The sequence below is a fragment of the Typopeltis vanoorti genome, chromosome 23 (assembly GCF_054136105.1).
Source record: "Typopeltis vanoorti isolate ZY-2024b chromosome 23, IOZ_Tvanoo_1.0, whole genome shotgun sequence".
In the NCBI taxonomy this organism is placed as follows: domain Eukaryota; kingdom Metazoa; phylum Arthropoda; class Arachnida; order Uropygi; family Thelyphonidae; genus Typopeltis; species Typopeltis vanoorti.
The window spans coordinates 66272254-66294495 of record NC_143571.1 but is presented as its reverse complement, the minus strand read 5'-3'; the positions used below and the strand labels follow the sequence as shown (position 1 = coordinate 66294495).

General features: G+C 37.1%; 1 protein-coding gene across 1 annotated transcript in view; it reads left to right on the top strand.

The window, feature by feature from the left end:
* LOC150093923 (homeobox protein PKNOX2-like) overlaps window positions 1-21700 on the top strand; it is a 134239-nt gene extending 112539 nt beyond the window's left edge. Inside the window, 4 exon segments of the mRNA XM_090412922.1 lie at window positions 4252-4375; window positions 9790-9866; window positions 10241-10488; window positions 21268-21700. Coding sequence (XP_090269048.1) covers window positions 4252-4375; window positions 9790-9866; window positions 10241-10488; window positions 21268-21452 — 634 coding nt within the window. The 3' untranslated portion in view covers window positions 21453-21700.
* The last annotated feature ends 542 nt before the right edge of the window (window positions 21701-22242 follow it).

Genomic DNA, 22242 nt, shown 5'->3' with positions numbered 1-22242 from the left:
CTCATGATCACTTTCACCGACAGGTGGCAGTGTTGATACGTCATTCACAACCACATCCTGTGAGGAAATCGCCAAATCTAACACTGATAAACCTCATGTTGCTTCCATCACATGCTGCTTTAGATAGTTAACCCGCAGAAACTCACCAAATTCACTCTCCTTGTTACTATACACTATCTCTTCTCTCTTCTTTCCAATCCACATTCCTATAATTAAAATTTCCCAATAGGTTCATCTTCCTTTTACTTGCCCAACTACTTTGTTATTTCACAATCAGTATTCTTCACATTCCCTTGCCTATCACAGCATCCTATTAGATATACTATTCTGTTGATCTCAACTTCACACCAGACATCTTCAAAATCTCTACATATACTATTATTTCCCAGTTCCACTCTTGAAGGATACAATTCCTCTGCTACCATTAACAATACTTCCCACTTCCCCTCATTTCTTCATATTCCTATCAAATTCTATATGCTACCATTTCAAGTCCTGGCAGTATATCATCCTCTGTCAACCAAGTTTCACTTATGCCAGTTATCTTTGGGCACACTGATTCGATCAATGCTACAAACTCAGTCCTTTTATTTCTGATACTCCATACATTAGTATACAAACATAAGTTCTTCACTCTTTGAGGCCACCCCATCAACACAATCATGCTTTACTCTTTTTCTCTCTCTCTCTGCTATAGTGCACTTCCCTCTTCATTCTGACCATCCTTGTATCCCTAATCCTGACTCTGATTTTCATTCATATTCTTATCATCCCCACCTTTTTCACTATCACCCTGTCCTGCTGTAATTATTTCTTCACCTTTGTATCCATCCTCTTCCTGTCCTTTTCTCAACTTGCTTCTCACCTTCTCTCTCTCTCTCTAACTCTTAATGGCACTAATTTCTTATGAACCCTGAGTACTCTTATAACCAACTCAGAATGACCCTTTCAAATGCATCCTCAGCTTTGAACCATTCTAACTTTCCTTCGAAATCATTCCATACATTCACAAATTGAACACTTTCTGTCTGACGCAGTTCAGCCATCTTGTCATTCAGTATCATTGCTCTTCTTCTCAGTTCATTACTGTTATATCTGGACAACAAAAACTAACCACTTTCCCAATGACACTATTATCCTTCACCTCCTGCAACAACTTCTTCAAATCCTTTTCCACATTCCTTGTCTTACCATCCAAGTTGTTTGTGTGTACCACTATGCTAATTCTGATGCCTATTCCTTCATTCGTTCCTTCTATCCAAAGCATCTGGATGGTATTTCACCATGCGTTTTGAGAGAATGTGCTAAAGAACTGACAGCTCCTTTGACCTGACTTTTCAATGAAAGTCTGGCTCTGGGAAAGGTGCCAGGGAATGGAAGGAAGGTAAGATAGTACCATTGCATAAGGGCAGTAGCAGACTGGAACTGTCTAATTATAGGCCAGTTTGTGTGTCATCAGTAGTTAAGATCTTGGAGAAATTAGTGAGGGACCGTATACAGCATTGGGCAAATGAAGGTAATGTTATCTGTGAGAGTGAACATGGATTTGTGAAAGCGCACTCTTGTTTTAGTAATATTCTCTCTTTATTGCTAGCCTTTTATAATAAATTTACAAGAGCAGTAGATGAGGGAAAGGCATATACTGCCATTTTCTTGGACTTAGCGAAGGCATTTGACAGGGTGGCACATGATAAGCTGATATTTAAGTTGCAGCACATGGGTCTGGATGTCAGGTTGGTCAACTGGATTCAGGATTGGCTGTCCGATAGGTATCAGAGAGTTGTGTATGGTGGGGCAGTTTCAAGGAGGCAAAGGGTTACAAATGGGGTCCCACAGGGCTCAGTACTGGGACCTGTATTGTTTAACCTTTATATCAATGACACTGTCAGTGGATTGCAGGGGGATATTCAGTTGTTTGCAGATGATGCGAAGCTGGGAAGGGTTATTAGTAATAGTGCAGATGTGGTAGTCCTGCAAGAGGATTTGAATAAGCTAGATAGATGGGCAAATGAATGGGGATATCAGTTTAATGCAGCAAAATGTAAGTTCTTGAGGTTTGGGAAACATCAATGGGATGCTGCATACTCTATTGGAGGAGCTATACTGGAGGAAGTAGGGGGTGACGAGATCTCGGGTTGATGATTGACAGAAAACTGAAATTCAGGGAACATATTGCAAAGGTGGTGAAGGTAACACAGAGAGGATTGCTGCAATAATGAGAAGGACACTAACCTTCAGAGATAAAAGAGTTATCATTCCGTTGTATAAGACTCTGATCAGACCACACTTAGACTATTGTTCTCAAATTTGGTCCCCAGGATTTGAAGGGGATAAATTAACTGTGGAAAGAGTACAAAGGCAGGTAACAAAGATTGTTTCAGGACTGTACAATGTTAGTTATGAGGATTGGCTGAGGGAATGTGGACTGCAGAGTTTGTTGGGATAGAAGAAGGAGAGGTGATATGATTGAGACTTAAACTGTTGAGAGGTGGTTACAGGGTTGACACTGAGGAGTTGTTTCACTTGGTGGAACAGCTTGAAGGAGTGGTGACAAGGGGCCATCCCTGGAAGTTACAAAAGGAATGGCGTGGTGGTTGAACCATGGAATGCATTGCCTGTTAGAGTGGTGAGAACGGTCAATGAGTTTAAGGAGTGGTATGATAGACTTTGTGTTTCCTAGGAGGGACCTCCAACGATGAGTCTTGATAGACTTTGTGTTTGTTAGGAAGGACCTCCCGCAATGATTCTTTTGACTCCATGGAGGCCTGAATAATAATAATATTTGTTTTATTATCCCACATGTAAAACTTGTCTTATGCACCTTATTTTTTACCACACCTTTAATAATAGTCACCATATAAAGCAACCTTATTATCTTTAAATACCTGCTTCTTCTTATTAGTCTCCTTGTCATTTACATCAGTTATTCTTTTCTTTAAACATTCAATATCTTCCTCCATACATTTAACCTGACTCTTCATTTTCATTAACTCTTGCCTAAGCTCTTCCATGTTACTTCTATTTTTACCATCTCAGGCACTTCCATTCTTCCTGGTAACACCATTCTCATTTTTGGAATGTGTTCCTTTTTATCATTAATCTAACACTCCATAAATCTTTAGCATTTTTGGATACATACATAAAATAATTGTTCCTATCATATCCACTGTGAGAAGTCCAGAAAAACTCGATCTCCGAGTTGAGACCTTCTGCATTGATGGTGTATGCTTCTTTACTGCCGCCTGTTTTAATGTACCTGTATATAGAATTTAATTCACTGGAGTGTCTCAAGTTTTATTCAAAAACTGGTATTATTCTAACCAGCCATCCTTTGTACAAAGTTGTCATAACATATGTTAAAACAAAATCATTAGCTCCAAAATTTACCTTGCAGTAGTAATGACAACCAGCCAAGTGAGGGAAGAAACATTTATATAAGGATGTCATTTGAGATGAAAAGTTTTCATAAATGTGCTGATTAATAAATCTCAAAGTAATTATCAACCAATATATTCATAAAGCTTGGCTTATTGAAACTTATAGTATGTCACCTTTAGTTAAGTTTTTTTTTTAAAGTTTTTTAAATTATGGCATGTTCTGTCCTAAGTATGCTGTCACATCTAGGCCAAGTATTTTGCCAGTTTATATGTGAATACTAAAACTATATGCTATCTGTTATAGACTGCAACAGCATCTCATGTTTGCATATTTTACATCATAATACAAGTAAGGACTTGGAGCATTTTTAAGCTGCAATAGCTGTGTATTTCCATTTCATTCTGTTATACTGCAAAAAAAAATCTTTCAAGTTTTGTATAAGTACAGGTATGAGCAAATCCTTGATTTTAAATTCAATTTCATTTTTTATTAATTTTAATTTTATAATATTTTCCAGTAATTAGATTTGTTTGATAATTGGAATCTAAAAAGTGATAGCATTATGTGAACCATCTCCACACATTCATTGACTGTCTGTACTTTTAATGAAATTGTCTTCCTAGGCCAATAAAATGTTGTTTGTATTTTGTCTAAAGATTGCTTGCATAATACCAAGGATTTTTTTTTAAGAAAAAATTCATAACTATACTTTTATCAGTGACTTTGTTCAGTTTTTATATCTTAATTAACAGAGAAGATGGAAGAATGTGCTTATTAAATTTCACTTTTATGCAAGTAAAATTCTTTGCAGATGGTAATTTGAACCCACATGCTGCAGCATTTAAAAAAAAAAGCTTCTCTTTCAGCTCCAAGGACTCCTTTAAATAATAGTGGGGATGAAGATGATGATCTATTAAGTAAGAAAAAACAGAAGAGAGGTGTTCTTCCTAAACATGCCACAAGTATTATGAGATCATGGCTCTTTCAGCATATTGTGGTAAGTTGAAATTGCAACAGAATGTATTTTGTGTGGATTTTCCAACTGTTATCATTTATTGTTGTTATTATTATTATATCATCATCTGAGACCTCCATGGAGTCAATGACTTGAGGGAGGCTATACATCCAAACCAGCTGTCATACTTTCCCTTAAACTTATTCACACTAGATTACGCACTCATTACCCTTAAAGGCAAACTTTCCACTCACTGCTCTGTGGAAGAAAAACCTAGCTCTTATCCCTTTCTTGACTGCAAACAAACTTAATTTCCATAGATGCCTCTGTGTTCTCTCCCCACTTTCCATATAATGAAAATTTCCAATCCCATATTCTCCAGTTTATGCCACAACTTTCATGTGGTATCCTATCAAATACCTTAGCAAAATGCAACATTATCAAAGTGTATCCATTCCCTTTATCCAACTCAGCCATAACACTGTTATAAAATATGAGCAAATTTCTAAAACATGACCTTTCTTTAGTAAACCCATGCTGCCCCTTGCAGAGTATAGCTTGTTTGTCTCCCCATTTCTGTATGTGGGTTCTTACCAACTTCTCTAAAATCTTCACTACTACACCAGAGATACTGATAGGTCGGTAGTTAGACCTATCAGTTTTTGCTCCACCCTTGTACAATGGAACTTTCATACATTCCTTCCATTCCTGTGGTATCATTCCTGAGCTGAGATTCAAGTTATACAAACATGTGAAAGGACTAGCCAATTCAGTTGAACATTCCTTTAGCAAACATGCTGATCTTGCATCTGTTGCTAATGACAAATTCTTATCATGTTATGCAACAGCTCTTCAACCTCATTTTCATGCACCCTCTAACTTTTCATCCAATGTAGCAGTATCACTGTGCGCCATGTTACATGCACCTGGTTGATATATCTTAGCAAAGTGAGCACTTATTAATAAGTGCCTCCATAGTGCAATTGGAAGTACATTGCACCATTTGAGTGACAAAGCCTAAGTTCAATTCTCATCGTGATGGGAGGAATCTTTGTGTTTTTTTCAACTGAAGGTAAGTTAGCTGAGCTCATGCGGAGGTAGCAAGGTTTTTTCTCCCAGAAACTTGGATTTTTCATCCCACATACAGACAAATTGGCCTTCAGAACACATGCAGTTTGCAGACAAAAAATTCTAGTGGTGATGGTGGGCAGTAGATGTTTAGATTACGATAAAAATAATTAATTGAACAATCTCATTAGCTTCTGAACTAGAGTACATCTGCATTCAGTAAAGTTACTCTTCCACATTTATTCTTTCTTTTGCTTGTGGCATAACAATAAAATTCTTTTGGATTGCCTTTAGCCCGCATAGCCAGTCTTACTTTTTGTCTTATTTTCACAGGGCATTTGCCAACTTACTTGTCAGGAAATTTTGATGATTATAATGTCATTAATTCCCTTCTTGAGAGACACTTGTGACATGAAATTAAGAATTATCAACATGTTAGCACAAGAATATTTTAATATTTGGCAAATATTTCAGTCTGTAATTTACAGACTATCATCAGTGGCTTGATAGGAAAAGTTTTTACAAGGTGGAATACAAACAATTGAACATTCAAAAGTAGAACGAGTCGCGTGATGTTACATTGCTAAGCACTAAAGAGAGGTAAATTTCATCACAGTGATGAATAAATTTTAGGTATCAATTCACAATTTCATACAACAATATTAATTTATAAATTCAATTAAAAATAACATTAGACTAATGTAAGAATTAGAAAGTCTCAATTGAGAACTTAATGTGTTATCCAGATTAAACTTTCCCAGGAAACTGTGAGCAAGAGGGTGAGGAGTGGTTTCTTTGCATGGAGGGTGGTTGAACCGTGGAATGCATTGCCTGATGGAGTGGTGAGAGCGAGAACGGTCAATTAGTTTAAGGAGTGGTATGATAGACTTTGTGTTTCTTAGGGGGGACTTCTCCTCGATGAGTCTTGACAGACTTTATGTTCTTAGGAAGGACCTCCCACGATGAGTCTTTTGACTCCATGGAGGCTGAATAATAATAATAATAATATTTTTGACAAGGATAGGCAATCATTTCGATTTAAGTTAGGGTGTTGAAGTAAGGCCTGAGCACTCTCTTTGAATAGGTGTTCAAATTTATAGTGACATCTGTGTAGAAAGCGAGTCCTGGACCAGAGAATGTTCTGGCTTATCTCTATCCCATATTGCACCAATCCAGACTTATCGGATTTGTTGTGAAGAATGTACAATTGATGTTCTTGTATTCTATAGAGCGTCCGGTTTGTCCAAAGTACGACAGTTTGCAGGAACTTGATATACACCAGGCAGCGACATAGTTAAGCATTTATCTTTAGAAGAGGGGAAGTGGCTGGATATTTTATTAATAGGGATATAAGTGGCTGTTAAATCATATTTTTTCAGTCAGAATTCTTGAAAGTGGTTCTGAAATTCCGGAAATATATGGAATTGGAACTTGACGTATTGATTCTTTGTTGTTCTGGATTGGATTGTAAGAATTGAACAGATGTTGTGTGCTTCTCAGAGAAGCCATTTAATTTCATGTAATGTTTGATAGTGGAAAGTTCCTTCTGTAATTCGTGGAGAGTTGAGCAATTAGTTTTATCTCATCGAATTAAACATTTTATGATTCCTGTTTTTTGATAAGGATGATGAGCAGATTGTTTGATGATAAGGATGATGAGCAGATTGTTTGAGTATGTAACGTCCAGTAAAAGTGGATTTTCTGTAAACTGTTGTTGTCAGAATAACTGAAGGTGAGTGGATGAGAAGGATGTTTAAAAAAGGATAACTTGTCTTTTTCAATCTCCATGGTAAACGTCTTACGAGGGTGTAACGAATTGATTTTGGCTAAAAAGGAAGATAAGGAATCTCTGTTGTGAGGCCACACTGAAAAAATGTCGTCTATATATCTAACCCAAAAGTAAGGTTGAGGGTATATAGATGAAAAAAAGGATGTCTTCTAGATGTTCCAAATAAAAGTTGGCTAGAGCTGGTGAAAGTGGACTTCCCATGGCCATTCCTTCTACTTGGTTGTAGAATTTGTTTTGACACAAGAAATATCCAGAGTGCATCATGAAATCGAATAATTTTACGATTGTTGGAAGATGTCAGCAAGTAAATGTAAAGTCTCTTTGATAGGTACATTCATGAATAGAGATTCTACATCAAACTCACCATAAGATCAGTAGGTTGTAAAGAGATATTTTTTAAATTGTTTAAGAAATCAGAAGAGTTTTTCAAAAAGGAGTGTGATTTGCCCATATGTGATTTCAATCATTTTGCTAAATATTTGGCTATGTGGTAAGTAGGTGAATCAGTTCAGTCAACTATAGGACAGAGACGAATGTCTGTCTTGTGAATTTTGGGTAGACCATAAAACCAATAGGTCTTGCAAAATGAGTTTTTAACCTTTCTATAGTGTCTGCATCTAAACTTTTACCTCATATAGAAGGGAATTTAATTTATTCTGTTGCCTGTTAGTGGGGTTGTGATCAAGTTCTTGGTATGTTGAGCGATCTCGAAGTAAAAGAGAAATTTTTTCTTCTGTAATTTGAAGAATCCATAATTACTGTCGCTTTTCCCTTGTCTGCTTTAGTGATAACAGGGTGACTGTTGCTTCTTAAAGAATGTAGTGCTTTCTTTTCAGAAGGGGATACGTTGGAAAGAAGAAGCTTGGCTTTAAGTAGTGGGGGAGCAACTTCTAGGCAGAGAGAATTAGCCTTACTGCAGAGATGACAGGTTCTGTTCAGTGTTAATCAGAAAATATAAATAAGGAATCTTTTTAGGGACTATAGCAAAATCATGTCCTTTTGAGAGATGAGTATTTCACTACTCGTTAAAGGGCGACCCAGTTATCTGGAACATGGAAAGGCTTGATTTGTCTGGAAACAAGGACATCGAATTTGCCATTTAGATGTCAATTCTGTTTTTTAAATGAATGTTGTGTAGAGTATTTATCCACATTAAGAACTATGTCGGAAAGTTGCGGATCAAAGTTTGGAGATCAGCAACTTGATGAATGTTAATAGCAATGTTTAGCTGCTCTGAGTTGATTATGGATTAAAGTTAAGCTGGTGTTCCTGTAGAGAAACCATTAAATCTCCTGGAACACCAGGAGATTTAATGGTTTCTTTTATCTTAGCGAAGTTAGGAATAATCTGATCGTCACGGCATTTTTTTAGAAAATGATCTTCGCTTGTAGCTTACCTTGTATTACAGATAGTTTGCCTAGTTTACCGTTTTTTTTTTTTTTTTGGTAAATCTTTCCCCGTGTAGGAACAGAATTCTGTTCTTGAGAGACACTTGTGACATGAAAGTAAGAATTATCAATACATTAGCACAAGAATATTTTAATATTTGCCAAATACTTCAGTCTGAAATTAACAGACTATCATCAGTGGCTTGATAGGAACAATTTTTACAAGGTAGAATACAAACAACTGATCATTTAAAAGTAGAACGAGCCGCGTGATGTTACATTGCTAAGCACTAAAGAGAGGTAAATTTCATCAGACTGATGAAGAAATTATAGGTATCAGTTCACAATTTCATACAACAATCTTAATTTACAAAGTCTGTTATGTTTAATTGAATTTATAAATTAAGATTGTTGTATGAAATTGTGAATTTATACCTATAATTTATTCATCAGTCTGATGAAATTTATCTCTCTTTAGTGCTTAGCAATGTAACATCACGCAGCTCATTCTACTTTTGAATGATCAATTGTTTTATTCCACCTTATAAAAACTGTTTCTATCAAGCCACTAATGATAGTCTGTTAATTTCAGACTCAAATATTTTGCAAATATTAAAATATTCTTGTGCTAACATGTTGATAATTCTTAAGTCATTAATTCTCTTCATCCTCTTGGATGAACAAACAGAGCTGCATCTTGCCTGTAGACATTTTCAAACCAGCCTGTCAATTTATACTGAAATTCAAATTGTAAATATATTTTTACAGATAAATCAGTATAAAGTATTGAGGGGGGGGGATAGAGATTGCAAATCAAAATTCACAATACAGTGTGTAACATTTAACAATAATGCAAAAATTACACAAATATGACAAAATGCAATAATATCTTTTCTCTTCTTGAATCAATGAGTTTAAGGTTATTTATAATAGTTATGTTGCCCTTTGAGTAGTGTCCTGCTATTAGTCTATTAATTCTTTGGACATATGTTATTAATAATAATTTACTTAATTCATAGAAACTCCATATTTTGGTATAGGTTCTAATCTTTTACTAAATGCAAATTGCAGAATGCTTTAATTTAAAAAAGTTTTTTTTTAGTTAGTAATAGTAATTAATAATAAATAAGTAAAAAAAGTAATAATATTAAAATAAAATTTGATTATAATTAAAGTTGTTCTCAGTTATATTGGGAAAAATATAATTTCAGCATCCATACCCAACAGAGGACGAAAAAAGACAGATTGCTGCTCAGACCAGCTTAACACTCCTTCAGGTTAATAACTGGTAAGATTCATGATACATTTGTTTCTTTCAGTGTTACAATTTTTCAAACATACTTACATTAACCTTTTTTTTTTTTTTTGATCTCTTTTGTGCATATTCTGTTGGCAATACTCTTTATTATTGTAAGTGCTGCCTTAATTTCAGTTACTTTCAGGATTTTTGTTTTTCTGAAAATGCTTGATAAAGCCAAGGAATCTTGATGAATTGAAATAACGTTATATGATAATATACAATATCAATTCTCTGTAACTCAGAATTTCAAGATGAATTATCAGAATTCATATTGCAACTGTTTTACAGATAATTGTAGAAATTTAGAGATTAAGTCAAGGTTTTGCTTAGCTTTGCTTTGTTCTATCCATTTCTGATTACAGGTTTATTAATGCACGTCGACGAATACTACAGCCAATGTTAGATGCCAGTAATCCTGACACAAATCACAAAGCTAAAAAGACAAAAACACAGTCCACACGTCCAGTACAAAGGTTTTGGCCTGAAAACATTGCCTCCATTCAACCACAGATTCCAAACCAGCATCAGAATCAGCCTAATCTCAGTCCCAGTGCCAGTCAAGATCATTTACAAGGAGGCAGCCAAATGGATTCTCAGGCAGGAACTTCAGGTAAGAGTTATTTTCATCTGTTACAAGCTAATTGTTTTACATAAAATTAATCCACAAAATTTTATTTTACATTATCTACAAGCTGTTTTTTTTAGAGCTTCATCGGTATTCATAAAAAGTTAATTTTTTTTAATTGAAAAAAATCACTTTTTATTAAAAATAGTTTAATCTTGTGATACACTATTTACAATGCGCTGCGTGACTTCATTTTTCTTTGGGATCCTGTTATGCTGACCCACTCTTCTGATTGATACCAAACTAGCCATTACTGATTTGCACTTTTTTTTTTTTCATGAGCCAAACAGTTTGTCTCATCCCTCACAATGATGAACCCACTCACATCCAAGAAAGGCTGTGAGTGGGTTCATTATGTTCATAGAAGCAAACTGTGTTATGAAATTTGCAAAACACTTGTTTTAAAAAATTGATATCCTTGTATATGTCTTATAAAAAATAATACACCAATATATTAATTATTTTACTTTAGAAATCAGCATAATATTTTAACACTAAACACAAATTACTTATCAGAAAATTTGGTGAGAAGTTTAAAATAATTTTTTTAAGGATCTATGTGGAAGGTAAAATGTAATCACTCAGGAGCAGAGTGAAACACTTTTATCATCATTAAAGGAAAAATAAACTTTAAACAGAACTGAAGATAGACAATATAAAAAACAGCTAGATGTCTACCACCAAGACCTCTACACCAAGGTAGTAGATGACTATCACCTTGTGAAATGCTACTACCTTTCTGTTGGAGAGTGAAATGGTTGTTGTCATGTTTTGTCTGTAGAGCACATCTGATTTCTTTCCCTCTCCCCATTCTTATGTGCATTGTCAACAGTGAGACAACCCTTAAGGCATGCCAAATACCTATAAGGATCCATAAATCCCCCCCCACACACACATACAGTTTAAAGATACAATAATAAAGTGGTTCTTCAGGCTGTCTTCTAAGTATAACATAAAACTGAACCTGATGGTAATTCAACAAGAAGCTTCCTGTTCAGTTAACAAACAATCCTGTTACTACACTTTATCCAGTTATGTTTGGCAGCGAGTATGAATATAGTGATAAGTAGGAATATTGACATGCCACACAGTGACCCAGTCTTTTTTATTTTATTTTTTGATCTGATCCATACACGGAAGGCCACAAGACCTATAGCACATTAGTGCTGTGTGAGGAATAGAAGAAAGGAGGAATCTGTTCACATTTTGCTTGAATAGCTGAGGGTTGTAATCTTTGGGGAAGGCAGATTTAGCCAGATTGCCCTCTGGATAGAATTGAGTAATCTTAGAGAGGATTTTGGTGCTCCACCCCAAACATGGGAGCAATATTCCATGGCTGAGCAGATTTGGACTTTGTATAGAGTTAACAGCTGTGAAAGTATGAAGTAGTGTCTTGGGAGGCAGTGAAGTTGGTTCGGTGTGTTTAAGATGGACTGTAAAGTGGTGTTGGTTAGCAGTGGCTCTTGTTTTAATGATTTGGAGGAGAGTGGAGGAATGATAGTGGCCAATTCCACAGAGCACTGTCCATGAAAGTATCTGTAGAAGAGACACACGGCAGAAATTAAACATCTGAGAGAAGGATTGAAGTGAGCATGTGAGACAGGGATCATTAATTAGCCAGATTGTCCTCTTCTGGATAGAATTGAGCAATCTTAGAAAGAATTTTGGTGCTCCACCCCAAACATGGGAGCAATATTCCATGGCTGGGCAGATTTGGGCTTTGTATAGAATTAGCAGCTGTGAGGCATGAAGTAGTGTCTTGGGTGAAAAAGTACACCAAGTCTTTTGGCATCTGCAAAAGCTATAGTTGAAATATGGTTGTGTCAGGAAAGACTGGAGGTGCAGGTCAGTCCGAGTAGAGAAATCTAATCATGTTTGGATATCTCAGTATTACTGAAGGTAAGGGGGAGGGATGTAAGTTCTTTCTTGCGAGAGATCAGACAGGACTGAGTTTTGGCGCATTGAAGTTTACAAGGTTGTCCTTGCCCCACTGGGATATATCTAAGAGATCTGAGTTCAGGTTACTGGTCATGTTGGTTCTTGAGGATTCTAATACTTGAACACTGCAAGGTTTGTCAACAGAAAAGGAGGAATGGTGTGTACCATCATTGGCAAAGCTATGGATAGGATTGGAAGTCTGAGAGAGCAGGTCATTTATATACATGAGGAAGAGAGTGGTGAAAGAACAACCCTGGGGTACTCCTGCATTGGTGGGGAAATTTGAGGAGAGTAAACCGTCCATCATGACACATAGCAGTGACCAGTGAGAAAGATGGAGATTGAGTTGCAGAGTGAGAAAAGCAGACCATAGGATGACAGTTTGTTAAGTAGGCCCCTATGCCAAACCCAATCAAATGCCTTTGAAATGTCGAGGGCAACCACGTGAGTTTCTCCAAATTTCTCCATGGCTTGAGCCCAGAGGTGGGTAATGAAAGCAAGAAGATCAGCTGTAGATATGATTGGCAGATCCATACTGCTGATCACTGATTAGTTGATATGTCTCTAAATGGTTCAAGAGTTGGTTGTCGATGACCTTCTCCATACTTTTTGAGAGAACAGAAATGAGACAATTGGATGGTAATTTGTTGGTTGACTTTTATCACCTTTCTTTGGGATGGGCTGGATGTGCTTCCATGTTGTAGGATAGATGAAAGTTGAATAGAATAGATTGAAGAGGTGATACAGGATAGGGGTTAGTTCTGGGGCACAATTTTTTAATACAACAGGTGGGATACATCAGGACCAGCTGCCTTGTTTGTGTTCAGTTATTGGGGATTCTTCGGATTTCTTTTTGTTGGAAGACTATGGGCAACTGAAGGGAGCCATTCTTGGTAATGTGGAGGGTACTTTGCCCAGGGTCCTCAATAGGAAATGGAAGAGAAGAATGATGCCAGTAAGTTAAACCTTGTCTTTGGGTGAGGTAACTACAGTACTATCCAGATATGAGAGTGGTGGAAACTTGGGTGAGCAGAAGTTGTGTCCAATGGCTTTGGTAAGGGACCAGAAGGAGCGACTGCCATTTGGGCAGGAGGTGAGCTTGTAGTATTTGGTCCTTACAAAGTCTGACTTGGTGATGATTCTTTTATAACGGTTGCGAGCTACATAGTAGGCAGACGGAGTCTGGCGTTTTGGTCTTGAAGCATTCGTGGTAAATAAAGAGTTTTTTCTTTTAGAGCATTAGCACACTTTTTTGAACATAGGCTTGAATGGTGGCTTAGCATTTGGAGTGGAATGAGGGATAAAAACCTTCATTCTCTGAGGATGATTTCTGTTATTCAGTCAGAGCAGGTTTGGATCAGAAGAACTGAAGCAGTAGTCCTTGTAGAAAAGCTTATACGCTGGTTAAACATGATAACTAAATACTTAAGGAATTGATAGCATACACTAGAAATATAAATTAAATCAACTTTAATATATACTTTCTGATATTTCGGCACCATTACGTTGCCATCTTCATGGGAACTTAAGATAAAGACAAGTGCTACATAAGTTTAGGGGACACATTGCAAAAGTGGCTAAATCAGCTCATCAACTTACTTGGTTGTTGAAAAATACTTTGACGAGCAGAGACAAGCAAGTCTCTGTACCAAGCCTTGATAAGACCTCATCTCGACTACTGTGCCCAGATTTGGTCACCTAGGTTTCTTCTTGATGGGAAGGAGGTGGAGAGGATCCAGAGGCGAGTGACCAAGATGATAGCAGATCTATGGAATGAACCTTATGAGAACAGGTTGAGGATTTGTGGGTTGCAGAAATTGGTTGATAGGTGGAAAAGGGAAAATATGATTGAGACATTCAAATTGCTAAAGGGTTTCTATAGGATTAATTCAGAGGATATTTTTGAGATCAGGACTGGTGGTGGGAGAACTAGGGGACATCTATGGAAGCTGGGCAAGAGCGTGGTTAGCAGGGGTGTTAGAGCTGGGTTCTTTACTTTTAGAGTGGTAAATGTGTGGAATAAGCTGCCAGTCTGTTGTGGGTGCTATGACAGTGAATGAGTTTAAGGCAAGGTATGATAGATACTGTGAGAATGTCGAATAGTTGTGTGAACATGATGTTTAGGGCCTCCCTGGAGTCACCCTAATAATAATAATTAATTTCATCATTAACACTGTTTTTACCATCTTCATATAACATTAATAACAGATTTTTAATAAATAATAGATAATTAATAACAGTGTCTTGAGCAAATTTTAATTTTTAAAGATACTTAGATCTTGTAAAATCCCATTTGTGTCCATTTACACTTCTCTGAAGTATTTAATAATTCTGAAATAGTTACTTATTTGCGCATAGGTACCCAAAATTTATATCAACTTTTTAATTTGATATTTTGATCTGAATACATTAGGGCTCACATTCAGAAATGGATTGACAGTGAATCTCTACTTTGTAATGAACAACATGGGTTTACTACAGGAAGGTCATGTTTTAGCAACTTGCTCACATTCTATAACAATGTTACCATTGAACTAGACAAGGGGAATGAATACACCATGATACTTTTGGATTTTGCTAAGGCTTTTGACAGAATACAGCATGGTAGACTGTTGTATAAATTGGAGAAAATGGGTTTGGGTTATAGAATATTAGCATGGATAAGAGGATGGCTGACTGACAGATATCAAAAAGTGGTATGGGAGGGGGAGGGGTGGATGTGAGTCTGCTCTGTAAGATTTAAGGTGACAAGTGGTGTACCACAAGGATCAGTGCTTGGTCCACTGTTATTTAATCTGTACATTAATGATATTGGGAGGAATTTGACAAGCGACATACAGCTATTTGCTGATGATGCAAAGATAGGTAGGGTAATCAGGAATGCTGCTGATATCGGTAAATGTAAAGTCATTACTTCAGCATGATTAAATATCCAATGTTGTATTATATTGGTGGGATTAGACTAGAAGAAACTGATGAGGCTAGGGATCTTGGAGTGTTAATAGATAGGAAGTTGAAGTTCAGGGGCCATGTAGGGCTCCATGCAAACAACTCAAAAGATAATTGCATGCTGAAAGGAACATTCATATGTGTTAGTTTGCCTCTTTACAAGGCCTTGATGAGAACTCACTTGGACTATTGTGTGCTCCTGGTTTCCATTGTGATTTTGATATATTGAGAGAGTAAAAAGGAGAGTGATAAAAATGATATCAGGATTGTGGAATACTGATTATGAAGACAGAGTGAGAATTTGTAGACTGCAGACACTGGTAAACAGGAGAAAGGGGGGGGGTGATATGATTGAGACTAACAAACTTCTGAAAGGGTCATACAGGATTTCAGTTTATGGAGGGTGGGATAAGGACAAGAGGGCATCCTGAAAGCTGAGAATGAAGGCCACTAAGATGAGGGTGAGGCAGGATTTTTCTCTCTGAGGGCAGTGCATGATTGGAATGGATTGCCATTGAATGTTGTGAGTGCAAGCAGTGTGAATGAATTCAAAAATAAGTATGATAGTTGGTGTGTGTAGTATGTGGCCTCGATGAGTCTCTGACTCCCTTGAGGTCTCTCTTAATAATAATAATAATAATAATAACAGCAAATGAGAAACGAAGTGAGGAAGCTACCATTTTCCTAAAGTCCTGATGGTGCCCCCCCTGGCGGGCTATATTAGGTGATTTTGGCCTTTGGGCTGAAGTTCTTCTGATATGTTTCCCAAATTTGGGGCAGTCTCATGCATCCAAATTTGTTAAGGTTTGGCATGTTCCTAAGGGCTGAGGCTGATTCCATGAATAGTCTTTCATATTTGAACTTGCTGCGGTATATTACTGTGGCTTTCTTCCGCCTTATTCTGTGGCGAGTATCCAGAGCATGGTCTGCAAGCCCATAGTGGCTATACTGGTGAAATCGGATGTAGTCCTTGTGTTCTGAGATTCTGATATTTGCTGTCCTGCCTGTTTGGCCAAAGTAGGATAATTTACAGCTGCAAGGGACCTGGTGGATGGTCTTTAGTGGAGCAGATAAGGGATGCCAATTTTCTATATGGTCTGTAACAAGAGGTCATCATGTGTTTTTAGGATTTTGTTGATTTTTTCCGGGGTGCCTCAGATGTAAGGAAGGATGATGGATTTAGAGTAATCTTTTTGTGAGGGAGGGGGGGGGGTTGCCATTGGCTGAGAAAGTGTTAAGGATGTGATTTAGTTCAGTAGTTAGTGCTTGGTCATTTGAACAGATTCCTGTTGAATACTGTCTTGATAACTCCATATTGTTGTGAGTGGGGGGGGGGGATTTTTGGTGAATGTATCTGCCTGTATGGGTGGGTTTTCTATAAACTGAGAAAACCAAGGTTCCATCAGGTTGGCAGGTGACTAGTGTGTCTCTAGGAAGGGGAGGCTATTGTTTTTCTCTTTTTCCAGGGTGAACTTGATTCTAGGGTGTTGGTTGTTTAAGTGTGTTAAGAAGGAGAGGAGTGTATCCGGGCCATGTGGCCAAATAGCGAACACATCATCAACATAGCGAAGCCATATGGTAGGTTTTTGTGGGGCAGAGTTTAAGGCTTTCTCTTCAAAAGTCTTCATAAAGAAGTTGGCCAAGGGTGAGGAAAGTGGTGAACCCATGGCTGTCCCCTCTATCTGTTTGTGGAATTTTTCCTGCCAAACGAAATAGCCTGAGTTCATTGTGAACTGAAATAGGGCTGATATATTGGGAGGAAATTTAGCTTGGATTAGCTCTAAGGTTTCTTTGAGGGGGGACATTTGTGAATAAGGAGGAGACGTCAGAGCTGACCATTATGCCAGTATGTTGGAGTGTAGAGTTTTCTATACTGGCTTTGAAGTGGGCTGAGTTTTTTATGTGTGATGGTGTGTTGCCAGTATAGTGTGAGAGCGCTTTGGCTAAATATTTAGCTAGTTTTTATGTGGGGAATCAATACCATCCACTATGGGACATAATGGCACATTTTCTTTATGTATTTTTGGGAGCCCATATATACGGGGGGGGGGGGGTCTAGAGTTATATGGTTTTAGTCTGTTAGTAATCTCCACATGCCAAGAAGTGACCTTCTTAAGGAGCCTATAGAGTTTTCTAATTTGTGAGTTGGTGGGATTGTATTCATTGGGGAGGTAAGTAGCTCGATCTAATAGTAAAGCTTAAGCTTACCTGTGTAGTTATTATGATTGAGTACCACAATGGTACTCAATCATAATGACTACACAGTTCCCCTTATCCGCTTTGGTGATAACTAACTTTCTTTGTTTTTCTTCTATTCCTGTAGAGACTTTGTATTCACTAATGGATATGGTGAATATCCATTAGTGAATTGGTGGTCTTGCTTTTGTGATTTTTGGTTTTTGGTGGTTTTGCTTTTCTGAGAACATGGGCTACGTCCAATCTAATATCGTTGACGATGTGGTTTGGAATGTGGCGAATCCCGCGTTCAATCTAGATCATTAATTCCTCGGCTGGTAATTTCCTAGGAACAATGGCGAAGTTGTGACCACATGACAGAGCATTGAGTGCTTCAGGCTTCAAGATGATTGAAGAAAGGTTAACTACAGTGTTGGTTTGTAGTTTTGGTTTGGACGTCGAGTTCTTTAATTTATCAAACTTGTTGATATGTCGACTCCATATTCGTTTGAATTCTTTGTTTGCCGCAGTGCACGAGATGTCATGTAGAATTGACCAAAGTTCACGATTTAGCGTATTTGAAAGCTCAATCTCTAGCGCTAAAATAGCTCTGTTTACATCGGCTAGGGAACCGCGTGTAGCGTTAATTTGCTCCCAAAGTAAAGCCTGGCTCATTCGGTTGTAGATACAGAGAGCTTTCTGTGAAATGAAACAGTGCTTAAATTTTACACAATTTGGGATTACCTGATTATCCCGGCAGCGTTTTAGGAAGGTCAGACGATTCAGTTGTCTAGATAGCTTCAGCTTCAGACCAACCACTTCCCCTAAAGACCAACCACTTCATGCCGTAATTGTGGGCCTTGCGTGCGATGGAATCTCCGTGGATGATAGTAATTCTTGTAGAAAGGCTTATACGCTGGTTAAACATGATAAATACTTAAGGAATTGATAGCATACACTAGAAATATAAATTAAATCAACTTTAATATATACTTTCTGATATTTCGGCAATGTCACATTGTCATCTTCATGGGAACTTAAGATAAAGACGTGCATGCAAGTACTACATAACAGCAAATGAGAAACGAAGCGAGGAAGCTACCAGTTTCCTAAAGTCCTAATGGTGCCCCTTTGCGGGCTATATTAGGTGATTTTGGCCTTTGGGCTGAAGTTCTTCTGATATATGTTTCCCAAATTTGGGCAGTCTCGTGCATCCAAATTTGTTAAGGTTTAGCATGTTCCTAAGGGCTGAGGCTGATTCCATGAATGGTCTTTCATATTTGAACTTGCTGCGGTGTATTACTGTGGTTTAATCACATCCTTAACACTTTCTCAGCCAACGGTTACCCCCCCGCAAAAAAAATCCAAAAAATACTAAAACCAGTTATCCACAACCCACCTCTCCCCCCCTTCACAAAAAAGATTACTCTAAATCCATCACTATTCCCTACATCTGAGGCACCCCAGAAAAAATCAACAAAATCCTAAAAAAAACATGACCTCTTGTTACAGACCATATAGAAAATTGGCATCCCTTATCCACTCCACTAAAGACCAACCACTTCCCCTAGACCTACCTGGTGTATACCAGGTCCCTTGAAGCTGTAAATTGTCCTACTTTGGCCAGACAGGCAGGACAGCAAATATCAGAATCTCAGAACACAAGGACTACATCCGATTTCAGCAGTACAACCACTCTGGGCTTGCAGACCATGCTCTGGATACTCGCCACAGAATAAGGTGGAAGAAAGCCACAGTAATGCACCGCAGCAAGTTCAAATATGAAAGACTATTCATGGAATCAGCCTCAGCCCTTAGGAACATGCCAAACCTCAACAAATTTGGATGCATGAGACTGTCCCAAATTTGGGAAACATATATCAAAAGTGTATAAAACATATATCAAAAGTTGAAGCCTTTGGCTCTTCATATAATTAGTAATATATCAAAAGAACTTCAGGCCAAGAACACCTAATATAGCCTGCCAGGGAGGCACCATCAGGACTTTAGGAAAACAGTAGCCTCCTCGCTTCATTTCTCATTTGCTGTTATGTAGTACTTGCATGCACGCGTCTTTATCTTAAGTTCCCATGAAGATGGCAACGTGACGTTGCCAAAATATCGGAAAGTATATATTAAAGTTGATTCAATTTATATTTCTAGTGTATGCTGTCAATTCCTTAAGTATTTAGTTATCATGTTATGAAGCAGTAGTCGGACCATGGGAAGGAGGAATAGAATCGTGGAGGTCCTTCCAGTTGGCACCCTTCTAGTGCCAAAGGACACAAGACTGTGAGCTGGTGGGTGAAGGTTGTTCTGTGGCAAAAGAGACTTGTATGAGATTGTGGTTCGAGTTACCAAGAGGAGAATCAACAACTATAGTATACCTAGAAGGTGAGCTTGTTAGGAAGAAGTCAAGTGCATTGGCAAATTGGATCGGGTTGTCATAAGGTTGAATATATAAGTGTAGTCTGGATACTATCTGTATGAGAAACATTTTTGCAAGACTTTCACCTTCATACTACACACTTCACAACTTGTCTTCATCACCAACCATGACAGAAGACTGTAGTATTGCTATAGAGTATCCTTAGCTCAGTTTGTTTTGATGAGGCTCTTTGATTAAAAATACCAAGATTCAAATCCCACCTAAGACAGCAAAACTGTAATTCCATTTTCCCAGTGCATATTAGGCTGAATGGCACTTATCACAGGCATTTAGCTCAGCTTCTTAGAAACCTAATTAATGCTCTGATAGGGGTGGTTGATCCTATCTGCATAGTGTATTATGGTGATAGGATCAACCACTCCTATCAGAGCATTAATTAGGTTTCTAAGAAGCTGAGTTAATTGCTTGTGGTAAGTGCCATTCAGCCTAATATGCAGTGGGAAAATGGAATTACAGTATTGCTGTGGATATTTATATATATATATATTTATTTATCCACAGCAATACTGTAAAAAAAAATCCAAAATAAATAAACTAATCATCACTTTCTCCCTCAAAAAGAGTGGTAGATATTATTACGACAATCTTTCACAATTAAGATTTCATGACTGTTTAATCAAAAAAAAATGACTTCAAGACTTTCTGATTTCATATCCCAACTGCTTCATTCATCCCTGAAGTATAACTGTCTGGTGCATGTTAAACATGTTCTGCAGTAAATGTCTAATGCTAGGAATGCTGGGTATACCATATGCAAAGAAGATACTTGTAAGAGGAGCATGCACAGCTTCTAAGTAGATAAAATCTGCTGGTAAGTATTAAGATAATTAATACAATAATTTGCACGGTGTTATTCTGTTACTTAAGTACTTAATAACATACAAAACATAACCTATTATAACTTAACTTAAAAACTATTTAAAGAACAATTACCCCCCCCCCCCTCAACATACGAGCTCCCTTCTCACTTAGGAAGCATGCCTCTAATTTAGGCATACAGTACATACCAAAATAATGAATTAAAAAAATTAAATTTAAAAAGAATTAAAAATATAATGTCAATAGGCTGAAGGAATTAAGAGAAATTATAAGAAGTTAATTGTTGACATGTTGGGCATGGTATAATTATTACATGTGATTTTTATAATATCTTTAAAAACATTTACATAAATCAACTCATAGCAAACACAAAAAACATTTAAACTTAAGTTTGGTGAATCATATGCTTAATTTTTAAAAACTTTGTGTTACAGGTGTAAGTGGTAATCATCAATGCAATCATTATGGCTCATCTCCAGGGACAGGACAGTCTTCTCCTAATGGAAGCCTTAGCCAAAATTGTTCAGATGTAGGTGATGATAAAGTGCCCTCTGTTGGAAGTGTTGGAGATCTCAGCTTAAGCAGTAATAGTACAGATGATGCCAAAAATAGCAAGTGATTGCTGCTGCTGTTGAATACATCGCCTTTGAAGTAGAAAAGTGTGTATTTATAAACCCCAGTCCATTAATCGGGACAAGTTGCATCTGCAATGTGTTGTTTATACTTCCTCAATGGTTACTGAACTTGGTTCATTTGTATATCATTTGCTTTCTATGAAAAGCTACAATGGTAAGTTGCCTCACCAGTTAGTTGATGGTGAACCCATCCTAGAATCTCTTTCTTTGTACAGAAATGGTATGTTGTTATTGTGTAAAATAGGGCATGTAAAAATATCATCCCCCATTTCTATTAACCACTCCCACCCTACTTTTATAGCTTTAGGTATATAATGCTCTCTTATAAACATCATCATCATCATCAAATTCCTGACATGTACCCCCAAGGGGTGTACGGGATATTACGATAGTACTATTTGAAGACTTTACATCATTACTAACTTCCTGTCAACAAACATTACTGTCATAAAAGACCTGAATTTTTCTTGTATATTAAGGATTTATCATATTTGTTCAAGCCTTTTATGCCACTTAAGTTTTAGACCCTAGTTTGCATCATTGAAAAATATATCCATACACAACATAAAATGAAAAAAATCTGGTATTAGTTCCTTAGACTACTTTTTATATAAACAATTTCTCATTAATGGTTGATGTGCTAACTAGAAAATTTTGAATGAAAAAAAAACTTCATTTTTCAGTATAGAGCTGGAGAGTGAACGTGTTTTATATTCTGAATATAAAATTATCATTACTAATGTTATTATTTATTTGTTTTATAGATAAATAGAG